This window comes from Astyanax mexicanus, chromosome 14 (genome assembly GCF_023375975.1).
Source record: "Astyanax mexicanus isolate ESR-SI-001 chromosome 14, AstMex3_surface, whole genome shotgun sequence".
Taxonomy (NCBI): Eukaryota; Metazoa; Chordata; class Actinopteri; order Characiformes; family Acestrorhamphidae; genus Astyanax; species Astyanax mexicanus.
In genome coordinates this window covers 41789988-41802850 of record NC_064421.1, presented here as the reverse complement: position 1 = coordinate 41802850, position 12863 = coordinate 41789988, and the positions used below count along the sequence as shown (strand labels likewise).

General features: G+C 35.7%; 2 protein-coding genes across 3 annotated transcripts in view; both read left to right on the top strand.

Moving 5' to 3' along the window:
• The window catches only part of pabpc4 (poly(A) binding protein, cytoplasmic 4 (inducible form)), a 36643-nt gene extending 26940 nt beyond the window's left edge, over positions 1 to 9703 (top strand). Inside the window, exons 9-14 of one of the 2 annotated variants that reach the window (XM_049463562.1) lie at positions 233 to 428; positions 1772 to 1905; positions 2804 to 2894; positions 4152 to 4282; positions 7109 to 7228; positions 9283 to 9703. In XM_049463562.1, coding sequence (XP_049319519.1) covers positions 233 to 428; positions 1772 to 1905; positions 2804 to 2894; positions 4152 to 4282; positions 7109 to 7204 — 648 coding nt within the window. In that variant the 3' untranslated portion in view covers positions 7205 to 7228; positions 9283 to 9703. Of the gene's footprint in view, positions 1 to 232; positions 444 to 1771; positions 1906 to 2803; positions 2895 to 4151; positions 4283 to 7108; positions 7229 to 9282 lie in introns of both variants that reach the window. The other variant, XM_049463561.1, reaches the window with a different exon arrangement.
• The window catches only part of fam167b (family with sequence similarity 167 member B), a 679430-nt gene that overhangs the window by 135037 nt on the left and 531530 nt on the right, over positions 1 to 12863 (top strand). The gene's annotated exons all lie outside the window — the stretch shown is intronic.

Genomic DNA, 12863 nt, shown 5'->3' with positions numbered 1-12863 from the left:
ATAGTGTTTGTCCGAATGTTTGTCTGACAAAATAAATCAGTTTTATAATTGAAATTGAGAAGAAAAATCATTGTTCTCATGCAATTCCCTCCGGATGTTCTCATCCTGTCCAGGTACTCTTAGTAGTAATGAGTAAAATCTGCTCGTTGGCAGTCTGAGCACTTAAAATAAAATATACTTTATTTTATAGAGCTTTAAATATTTTTGCTTGCTGTGTCTCAACATCCTGCAGGCCCAGAACAGAACAACGTACTACGCCCCCAACCAGCTGGCTCAGATGCGGCCTAACCCTCGCTGGCAGCAGCAGGGGGGCCGAGGTCAGGGAGGTTTCCAGGGCATGCCCAACTCACTTCGCCAGCCGGGCCCACGTGCCAACATCCGCCACCTCGGACCCAGCGCGACTGCGCAAGGACCCCGCGGAATACCAGGTGCCCAGAGAGTGGGTGAGCAAAACCTACACTGAATAAACCCCATGTTTCCGAAACGCTCAAGTCCCAATACTGATGGGTTTTCTTAGCATCATTTAGCATGTACACAGATGGACATGGTTTTCTCTAATTGAGGTGTGTTCAGGTACATTTCTGGTGTATACTATCTAGGGCAATGTAAAACACAGGTGTATCACTGACTAAAAACAACCTAGACAGATGTCAACAGTCAGATGTTTGTTACTATCTTGGCCATGAATTGTCAACAGGCACATGTCCAATGCACACATACACCCCACACACATGCACACACAGCTTTGCACATACCCATACTCATTTCCAGTTGGCAGTTATTCAAACGTTTACATTTACAACAATAAACAGAATGACAGAGCACGAACAAGCTCTTAAAGCAGCACTAGGTAGGATTTCCTTGATTTTTGATATTTTTAAAGAAGTAAAATTACAGCTTGAAACTCACTGCAGCACTGCATTGAGGTGTAATAGGAGGAATAGCGGTGCTCTCGTGTCTGTGCCGGAGCTCCTCTGAGCTCAAACCAGACTCTGTAAGTTTTCCGAGGCGGCCACGACCAACGCTCGCGAGAACTGCGACCTGCTTTCCGACCTTTAGTTCTAACAGTTCTACAAGGACTACTGTTTCATTCTTTACAAACTAACATACAGACACTCTGAAGCTGGAAAGAGACCGAATATGTCTGTGAAAGCCAGAAAACGAGAAAGAGAAACTAATCCGGCTGAAACATTTATTACACTCTACAACTGTAGGGGGAGCCCACGAGCACAAAATCTCAATCCTACCTAGTGGAGCTTTAAAGGGAATAGCAAGTGATAACCTGATTGGTTTATTTCACGTTATGCCCAAAACACATCCATAATTAGTTAAGAGAATTAGTACATGCCTTTTGTGCATTTCAAGCCGCACAAGGTATACTTTTTCCCGTTGTTTTGAGAGCAAAGCCACACTGTTGATGGCTCACCTATAGATCGCTAAAATAGGGCCCTAGGTCTCTGTCAGTAAATGTGTGAGAATTTGAAGTTACTGTTCTCCTCAAAGCCTGTTTAGCATCAGTTTAAAAAGAAGCATTACTTTCCATTCCATTGCCTGTTATCTAGATTAGTTTTGTGATGCCCGTGCAAAACTAAAGACCCAAGGTTCAAACACCAACTCTGCCTTATCTGCCTTATCTTCATCTCTAATGTCACTAATGTACCAGTGTTACTATTACTACTGCATGTAGTTTATGTAGCTTTGCTAAAAGATAAATTATCTAATAAGTCTTCTAATGACTTTTCTAACAATCTTTCTTTCCTCTACTCAACAGGTGGAACAGGGCAGCCCATGGGTCCCCGCCCCGCCCTGGGCGTGACCACTCCCCGGGCTATGCCTCCATACAAATACGCCACCGCAGTGAGAAACACTCAGCCACAGGTGGTCCAGCCAATTGCCTTACAGCAGGTATGCTCCTTTGATTAATGTTAACCAGTTCTGTTCAAACGGAAAGAGTACAAGTAATTCACTGTACAAGTTTGAAGTAAACTTTAATTAAAGTTTCAAATAGTATCATAAACATCACGCATTGCACCTACCCAGCTGGCCACCAACGTCAGTAGATGTTCATTTTAAGTTGTATGTTGGTCATGACGTCAGATGACAAACATTTTAAGTCAGAAAAACGTCTGTTAATACTGTTACATGCATGCAGGGTACTGTTAATATGTTAATATAAAAAGCCTAATGCTTTAAAGCAGTGGTGGAGTTTTTTTAATTTTAAGGGGTTTAAGACACTTTAGTATATGTAACAGTTCAAAATCTGAACCTACTAAATAATTGTCAAAATATTTATTTTTTAAAAATGCTGTTTTTATTTGACCTTTCGGTCGGAACTAAATACACACAATGCTTTTTTGTGATTAAAATTTTAAGCATTAAAATGCAAAAATGGTGCCTTTAAAATTTCACTCAGACTTCTATGGGATTTTACTGGTGCATGCAGTGCAAGAAAACATGCATCTGATTTTATTTTGATATTTGTGTAATTATTTATTATATATTTAATTTATTAGACATTGTAAACAGGTCTCACACTCACAGATTTTTTTTTTTGCCAAAGACACTAAACCTTTTTATTGGAACAGCACTCCATCATGACAATACTGTAAATGCAACTATAGGAGCAGTGGGTGATTGCAGGTCAATGTGTTTTAATGTCACAACCATGAGGAAAACAAAGTGCGCTATTTGGATTATTAATATTGATTGGAGTTTTAATGTATAGTCATACATTTATTTGACACACTTAATATGAAGTATGTACGAGGGTTGTTTTTTGAACAGCTTGGTGCATTTTGCTCAGGCCCAGCCTGCGGTTCATGTCCAGGGTCAGGAGCCACTGACCGCCTCCATGCTGGCTGCAGCCCCTCCTCAGGAGCAGAAGCAGATGCTGGGTGAGTGGTAATATGTAATAATGTTCTGGCACATGCAGTGCTAGGCAATTTTTACAATTAATTCTGATGACACGCTGACCAGACACTCACAGATACAATTCTCACAGTTTATTAAGAAAAGGGAAAAGGCTTACAAGAGTAGTCAGAGGCAGGCAGGGTCAGTAACAAAAAAGGGTCAAAGGCAAAAGAGGAGTCAAAAATACAAAAATGTTCGGCAAGAGAATACACATGAGTGTGTAAAAGGCAAAAATCGAGAGTTGAACACCAAAACAAGTTGGCAAAAAAAGGCAATAAACAAAGGAAATGCGTTGTAGAAGATCTAAATAACTAAGTTAAATATTTGGCAGGGAACACAGCAAAATGCACTCACACCAGACCTGTAAGAACAGGTGAAAACAATTAGTAATTGGGAGAGCGGGAACGCTGTAGTGTCATGTGATCAGCTAAGTCAGGAAGGTCTGGTGTGAGTGCATGCTGGGAAGTGAAGTCTTTGCTGAGTAGTTTAAAGTCCAGAAAAGGCAGACTGACAGTGGATCAGTTAAATAATAGTTTTTAATGCTATTTGACATAGAGAAGCTGCCATTGTTTATCTCTCAAGCCTAATTTAAGTCAGAATCCTGTAAAGATCACTTTTATGTGGCAGTTATATGTGTAGTTTCAACCGAAATATAAGGAGGTTATTTTTGCTCCCTGTTCAATATAAAAGCTGCTTGTAAGGTTAAAAGGAGCTGCTTTCTTACCTTAAAAAAAGGCAATTAACAGTTAAAGGTTAATTAAACATTTGTGCGCTGCACAGTTTGACTCCCTTGAAAATAAGTGTAAAAGAATCATTAGTTTGTAAATTTGATTTAGCTTTAAATGCTGCTGTTAGTTACTACTTGGGCATACTAACAAGAAAAAACTGTATAAATCTCTAAAATGTAAGAACTAAGAAATAATTGTTATCCAGAATCCCAAGAATCATGAATTTGAATATTGATATTTTCTTTTTTTCAATATCTCCAAGCTATTGTTAAACACAACAGACATGTCAGTTCTAGGAAACCCAGATAAATTAGTAATATTTGCCATTTCTGAAATCATACAGCCTGTATCATATAACTGCTCATCTAGATTACAGCACTTTATCTCCATCCGTTCATTTTAAAGGTGTACACAGTGTTTTTTTCGTTTTTGTTTTTCATTGTACTTATTGAAGTGAAAGAAAATGTGAGAAAGACAATTAACCGTTTCACTGTTTATCCTTTTGTACCTCAGGTGAGCGTCTGTTCCCGCTGATCCAGGCCATGCACCCCAGCCTGGCAGGAAAGATCACAGGAATGCTGCTGGAGATCGATAACTCTGAGCTGCTGCACATGCTGGAATCCCACGAGTCCCTGCGCTCCAAGGTCAGATTCTAGCAGCTACGCTTTCACTCACTCTGTTCCTGTCAACTGAGCCAAGATAAGAACAAGTCCAGGCAATGTCTTCAGCCTCTGGCTGTGAGCTCTGTGTTTAAGGAAATTAAAATTCTAATTTATATACTTACCTCTTGTTAGGCATAACTGAGTACGAGCAGAGGAGAAAAAAGTACTGAACATTTTTATTTAAGTAAAAGTACCTTTACTTTGCTAAAATTCTACTCAAGTAAAAGTAAAAGTACCCATCTAAAAATCTACTCGAGTAAAAGTAAAAAGTACTCAATTTAAAATGTTCTTTGAGTAAAAGTTACATAGTTACATTTAATTATTTAATGTAAAAAAGTAAACAATTCATAAATTAAATCGTTTTTAATGAACTATTATTGCACACAATATTTTGGAACTTTCAGGAATTATTTTATTCAGACCACCACATAAAACAAAAAAAAACTTTTGAGAACAAGTGGCATAGGTTTCTATGATCCATTTTTTTTGTCTTTACTGTTAAAAAGTTATGGTCATTTTGGTGACTATAAACTGTATTTTTTATAGTTTTACAGTTCATTATTATTTTTTATCTTGCCATTGCTGTGCTTTAACTGCTATTTACATGTTTTTTTGTTCAACATTCAAGCAGATTGTTTAATGATAAAAATACTTACCACCACATGCTTTCTCAGGTTTGATGTGGAAGTTTTGAAAGCTGACAGCTGTCTTTTTTTATTCAGACAATTGTTTTTTTTCCCCCCAGCACTTTATTTTTTACTCAGTAATTGGGAGTTTCTAATGTAGCAAAGTAGATTACTTGTGCCAAAATGAACTTGAGTAAAAGTAAAATTACCTATTTAAAAAATACTTTAAAAATGACAAATTACTCATAAAATCTACTCAATTACAGTAACTTGAGTAAATGTAATTCATTACTTTCCACCTCTGAGTACAAGTATGTGTATTTTTTTATTAACAGATACCGATACCTGCTGAAAATTAAGCAATCAGGAGCATCATGTAATAGTGTAGATAACAGTGAAATGCTAAGCAGATCGAGACACTCTTTTGAAGTTGCTGGAGGCTTTTTACTGACATGAGAAAACTTCACCTTGGAAGTATAAAGGCTTTGACATTAAGGTGGACTACTTGGCAATGCTGCATCAGCAGCAGTTTGAAAAGAGGTAGTGGCTGACTTGTATTGGAGGAGGCGTGTGCTAGTCTTCACCCTCCTGGTGTTGGGGTATTGCTAGTGATAGGGGTAGTGCAGGTAATTGGCATAGCTGAATAAAATTCAGAAACAAAAAGGGATACATTTAAAGAAAGAAGGTACAGACTGAGACTTGGGGCTTTTTAACACTTACATTTTTTGTTAGATTTAATTGATTAAATTAGATTTAACTAGCAGTGTTGTATATCAAAAATCTGATTATTTACATTATTTACATTTACATTTATTTACATTTTTAATAATGGGAATTTAATTGTAAATTGTAAATAAATGAAGCCGTGTTAGATTGGCAAAATTAAATTATATTCATATTAGGGTGCAATTTGCTTAAAATAATCAACAATATTCTGTAATTAATCATGATTAGAATCATGATTTTTTAATGCTGTTAAATACCTATATTTTGGGAGAAGGGAAAATATAGTGTAGTGTGGTTTAGGTCTGGCAGGTCAGGGCCTTTTTATTATAATTAAAATATCTCAGTGTGTTTTTAATTAGAATATTTGTAATGTGAAAAGCACTGAAAGTAACAGAAGGCTTTAATGCAGGAAATGAATGCTTGTGTAACTCCATATTCCACCAGGAAAAAAGGCAACATGGGTTTTGTATTTTGTTTATGTTATAACTGACAGGCTAATTTTAACCCTTTGTTTGGGCATATATAAATAAGTGTATTTTGGTATAAAGAAAAAACTAATAAATGCAACCTGACTAGAGTACATTTTTTTGAAGTAATTTTAATATCTCTGTGACGTTTGGATTATTTTTTAAATTCGAGTCTGCTGAGTAAAGGTTTTAGGGAGAGTTTAAGGAATAAACATAATGAAGCTCTGATACAGAGTCTTTAACCCTTGTGTGGTGTTCGGGTCTGTGGGACCTGTTTTCATTTTTCATCAAATGATACAAAAAAATTTTTTTTTCTAACTCAAATTCATTGGCATTGGCTTATTTTTTGTGAAAAACATATATCAAAACACATTTTTGATAAACACACACTGAACCCCCCCCCCCCCCCCCCCACCCAATCATTTATATTACATACAGTATGTTTGGCCAAGGGCTAATAAACATTGCTTCATTTGTAAATTTGAAACTAAACAAATTTTCTACTCATATCTTGAGTTTAATTCATTTTCTTTTACATTTTATTAAAAAACTAATAAAAAAAGAGTAGCACTTTTTGAAAGAAATGTAACATAAGAAAGGTAAAGGGCAAATATTAACCATGTAAGCTGTTTATATTGCTTGCAATTTAGGTGAAGCGAGCATGTGTTAAGCATTTTAATGTAAAATTGCTTAATTTTGCTGAATTAAATACAAGTAACAAAGTAAACGAGTAACAAAAATATGAACCCCACTCAAGGGTTAATAGAGGGAATGAACCACAGCTACAACAACCCGGCTCCCACGTCAAACAGCTATACTAGTCTTTCTGTTAAACATGATTTTTAACAGATAAATGGGGGATTAAACTGGTAGGAGAGCAAACATTATTATTAAATAAAATCATTTGTGTTTTTCTGTGATTTTATTTAGTTTAGAACTAGGTTTATGTTATTCTCGTCAGTAACCAGGCTCGCCCTCTGCGTTTGTAGGTGGAGGAGGCCGTGGCCGTGCTTCAGGCTCACCAGGCTAAGAAAGACGCCACACAGAAAGTTGGTGTGAGCGCTCCCACTGCTGCTGCATCCTGATGAGCAAAGCCCAACAGCCAAACGGTAACGTGCACATAACATGTAACAGGAGATCACATGATACATTGAGCTGTGTTTTTACTGTAAATACTCCAGATCACAGTAAAGTAGATAAACAAATACAGTAAAAATGAACAAGAATCTCATTCTATGGAAAAAGTATTTGAGATCTTGTCAGCTAGTCTGAAAAACAAGCTTTAGTTCCCGATTTCTGCTACAGATTCTTTTTTTAACCCCTTTGTATTTCTATGAATAACATTTTTAGTTGTATATGTTTAGTTGTATTAAATTTTTTATATTTTAATGTATATTTTAGTGTCTTGATTATTTTACATATAGTTAATACATAACAGTATAAGAAAACAAATTGACATTAATACTCAAAAACAGTTAGACCAATTGTATTCATTTATTGACTCCTAACTCTTTTTTTTAATGTTATTTTTCATGTACAATTAATAAATGTATGAAATTCCCTCACTATATAATTATTTTTTTTTCTAGACCAGCTCACTAAAATCACAGCCCATCCCGTTTTCTGAGTAGCTCAATTTTTTCTGAGTAGCTCAAAAAAGTCATTTTCTCTAAATGTTCAAAATTATTCACATTTATTACTCAGATAAAAGTATAAATACTAGGGTTTAAGTTGACGAATCAACTGAAGCTTTTTACTCCAGTAAAAGTGTAAAAGTAGTGGTTTTAAATCTACTTATACCTCTTTACAGGCCTTGTTTCGTATACAGGTGATACAAAACCCTTATTTTCTGCAATAAAATAGGTTATTTATTCATTTATTGACTCCTAACTCTTTTTTAATGTTATTTTTCATGTACAATTAATAATTGAATGATATTCCCTCACTATATAAAAAATAATATCTTACAAACAAAAGAGCCGAGCAATAATTAAGATTTTATACTAAATAATATATACAGTATCTTCCACAATTTTCCTTAGTGGAACTGATATCACAGGTGTGCAGGTAACTTGTTATTTATTTATAAATAATTGCTTGCATGTTTTGTGTCATTTTTATAGAATTGATGAACTATTAGGACAGACATGGAATATAATAAATATTATCATTTAGTATATAATAATTATAGTAAATAATACTAGACTACTCTGATAAGAGACTTAGAGGTCGTTTAATGATTACATTGACATACAGTTCTGATGGGTTTTATAAATGATGAGTTTTATCTGAGGGGGATGAGTTCCTCTGACTGAGTCTTGGTTCTTTGTCTCTTGAAAAAAGCGATTACTCTTTTAAAACAGCGATTCTTGTCTCTTGAAAAAAAGCGATTACTCTTTTAAAACAGCGATTCTTGTTATAAAAAAGGTAAAGTAAAAAGTGTCTGTAAAAAGTGTGATTTAGGAGTTGGAAACTTGAAATAATAATGATTATTTGCATAAAAATAAGTTTTCGAATAAATCACATGCATTTATGTGTCAACACTGAAATGACTTATGTTTTAATTTTCAATTTAATAAACAGAGTTGAAGTACCTGTTATTATAGACTACTGTATTTTGCTTCTAAGAAATATAAGTCTAAACTAAAGCAGATTTTGTTTTAGTGTAAAAAAGTTTAAATTAAAAGAAAATATCTCAAAACTGAAAATGGTTGATATGGTTATTCATTAGAATGGCTTAGTTATTATGTCGTATTTGTTTAACTAACCTCCTTCAGAATAAAAAATCATAATGAATGAGTAGTATTCTTTCTCTCAATGTAAGGGAGTTTTTCCTTGCCACTGTTGTCACCACAATAATTGGGATCTCTGTGGTGCTGCTCATGGACCTGTTTTTCTATGTAAAGCTGCTTTGTAACAACTTCTGAAATAAAACTGAATTGAATTTAACTGAATTTAAAAATATACACGTACTGATAGGGATGGGCAATCTTGGGGAAAAAAAATCTTGATTTGCTTTAATCATATGTGAGTTTCTTGGCTTATTTTTTTTTAACATAAGAAAAAAGTGATTATGTGGACATAAATCAGATCTGAATGGGTTAAAACAGTAATGTGTGTCTTTGTGTATGTGAATTTAACTCATTTCTGTCTTTTTCTGTAGGCTGCAGCAAAGGCTTGAGAAGAAAACACTACACTGGCTGGTGCATTTCACAACCAGATACTAATATATACATATATATATATAATAAAACAAAAAAAAAAAAACAGTAAAAATAAAAGGAAATCATACTTGAACAATAAAATACATTTTGTTGCAGGGCTTATATTTTTAACTCTGTAATAATTTTTAAAGAAAGATGGATAGCCTATTTAAATTTATTTAAACGGAGCTGTTTCTGTACAGGGAAGACGCTCCCGAATGTGGACAGGACTGACCCACCCTTTTTTTTATGAGGCCATCAGACCCGGATCATTTTCTTCGGTTGAGAGTTGTGTGTTTACTGGTTTGATTGGTCCTCTTTCATCTTCTGAACCCTGAGTGGTGTGGCCTTCTAAATAAAGTGATGACTATTTCAACTTTACTGTGCTGTGATCTGTTTCTCTCTGATCATCACTGACTCCATCTGCATTTCTGAATGTGTGTTTGTCCTTTTCTCTGACACAAAGCTTTGAGTGATCCCAGGGGAATTGCTGTTCCTTTTTTAAGGGGGATCAAGCCTCCCTAAAACAAGTCCCAGCACCCCTAAAATCAAAAGGAATCAGTCATGTTTTTTTTTAAAGAAAGTGCATTCACCATGAAGAGTTAACCGTTTATTATACCTTGGGTGTGTTGACAAATATCCTTCAATAATGATTACTTAACTTTAGCATCTACAATCACATAATCATTGTGTGAAACCTTGTATTTTTTAGATTAACCAATACTCACATTGTATTTTATACACATTTATATAGAAGATTAACCAATACTCACAATATATATTCTTTACACATATAGTTAAACATTGCTTGATCAGGCATGTAACTAACACAGACTCTATTATATGACAAACTAACCCACATGATACATAAGGAATTTAACTAACAAATAGGATCTATTGTATGGCGTACTAACCACGTGATACTGACATTAGCATATAACATATGAAATCTATTGTGTGACTTGTTTAGCTCACGCTTAAAGCTCACCTTCCGCGAAAATCCGATTTTTCTTGTTTTTTGTGGAATACAGTAGGTCTCTCCGAGTTGAATGTGTACACCTGCACATTAAACTGTTTTGCAGCCCCCATTGTCTGCAGGAGCTAAGCAAAGAAATCCCCCCTCCCCCCTCCGAAAAACGGGTGAATTTTGAATTATCTTTCTGCCTACGTAGGCAGAAACTCACAGACCAGCCCACCTTGGCTCGAGAAACTCCCAGAGGCGGAGCTGAAGCGACGCAACATCACCGCTCATCAGGTGGGAGGCAGTGAGCGGCAGAGCGGTGGAGGGGCGTCGCAGTGCTCCTAGCCAATCAGAGGAGAGATATTTGCATGCTGTTTGCATGTATGAATATTCATGAGCAAAGCTGGAATCCGGTCATTTTGGACACACCCCTAAAACAGTCCATTAAAAAAGAGCTATACAGAGACACCTGAGCACTTTTTTTTTTTACAAAAACGGCTCACATGTCATTCATTCATACTAGAGACCACAACTAGACATTTTAAAATGAAAGAAAAAACGACGGAAGGTGACCTTTAAGGCATTTTGGTCACTGCATGATCCTAACTAACGGCCATCAATCATCGACTGGTGCACTCTGTACGAACTAAATTGATACAAAGGAGACTTCGGGATGAACAGGGCGGCCTTTCTCTCTGTGCGTGTAAAGTCCTTCACCTATCAAAGCGGGAGGAGGACACGCGCACATGGGGATGGCGGCACTGTCCAATTCCTGAAACAATGCCACACTGTCTGGCTGGACACAGTCAAGGCCAAACACTAGTGGTCCGGCCAGACATGTGAAACTTGAGTACTAACACGTGAAATTATGCATATTAACATGAGCTAATCATTAGCAACGCCTCAGCAGGTTTCACGTCATTTGGGGTATAAACATGGAGTCAGATCAGAGGGGGGTCAGAACTTTTACTGGGACGGCTGTTAACTGTCTTGTATGTATTGGTTCTCCTGAATTCAGTATTTTGTAATAAATACTTGATTTGCTTTCAACTTCACGCCACCAGAGTTGCCAGAATGTTACAGTGTGATTCAGATAAAACCAATTCACAGGGTAAAACGTGTTTCAAATCCACAAAATTACTGAGAAAACCACCCAAACAGCTGATGTTCGTCATATTAACAATATTACAGGGTTTATTCCAACATGATCTTAACTAAAATACCATAAATATCTTAAATATCACTGATTACAAAAATGACATTTAAATGAGTTTATCTGCATATTTGTATTATGTGTTTTGTGCCTTGTATCATTGGACACACGAAACAAAAACGTAAAAACAGTACATAAAAACAACCTTGCAAGCAATGAAAGAAAAAAATAACTTACTCACATATAATAACCAACATAAACACAGCTTCAATTTTCCATCAGCAGGACTAAAAGCTCTGTCTCTGCAGGGTTAGATATCTAACTATAACACCGCCGAGTTAAATTTCCAAACTCTTAACACTTGGTAGTTTTGTTCACCTGTCAAATCACAGCGTTTCCTCTAGACAATTTCAGATACAACTCGACATTTGGCATGAAACCACCCAATCTGGCAACAGTGCGAGCCGGTGTACGCTGCTATTTTTAAGGTTTTCCTCATGTAGTTCAGTGAGGATCATCTTTTAAACAGCGTAAATATAACAAACAGATAAATAACTTCATGGTCAGCTCAGAGCTTCACTAACTTTAATTCAGAGCTCAGTTCAGTGTGTTTATGGAGTTTTAAACACGGCTAAACCCCTCTCTCACCTGTGTGTGTTTATGCGACCGGTGCTGGCGCATGAAAATGATGAGTTAGTGTCCGAATTCACTCCAGTTTTACCACTAATTAGTGAACTAATTAGTATCTCCCTACATAGCGCAACACTAATGAGGGAGTAGGGAGCCATTTCGGTCACAGCCTAAATGTCCCTTCACTTTAGGCTCTATCTACCACAGTACTAATAATATTCATATAATACTAATATAACATTATAACAATGCCAGAACCACTGATAGTTCATCAAGTAAACATAAAGTAACTGGCGAATAAACGTCTCTAACATGTTTATTTACATTTAATTATAATAATTTTCTGGAGGTTTAAATTGTTGGGATCATATTGATCCATAGAATAAGGGGTGTTACTAAATTTGAGGATAGTAGGAGGGTTAATTTCCTCCAAAAGTGTCTACAAACCCCTCAAATCTTCAGAATGTGAATAACCTATTTTACTGCAGAAAATAAGGGTTTTGTATCACCTACACATGTAGCCCGTATACGAAACAAGGCCTGTAAAGAGGTATAAGTAGATTTAAAACCACTACTTTTACACTTCTACTGGAGTAAAAAGCTTCAGTTTATTCTTCAATTTCTACAGAAGTATTTTTAAGGCAAGGCAAGGCAAGGCAAGGTAAGTTTATTTATATAGCACCTTTCATACACAACGGTCATTCAAAGTGCTTTACAAATTAGAAAAAAAACTATTATTTATACTTTTATCTGAGTAATAAATGTAAATACTTTTGACATTAAGAGAAAATTACTTC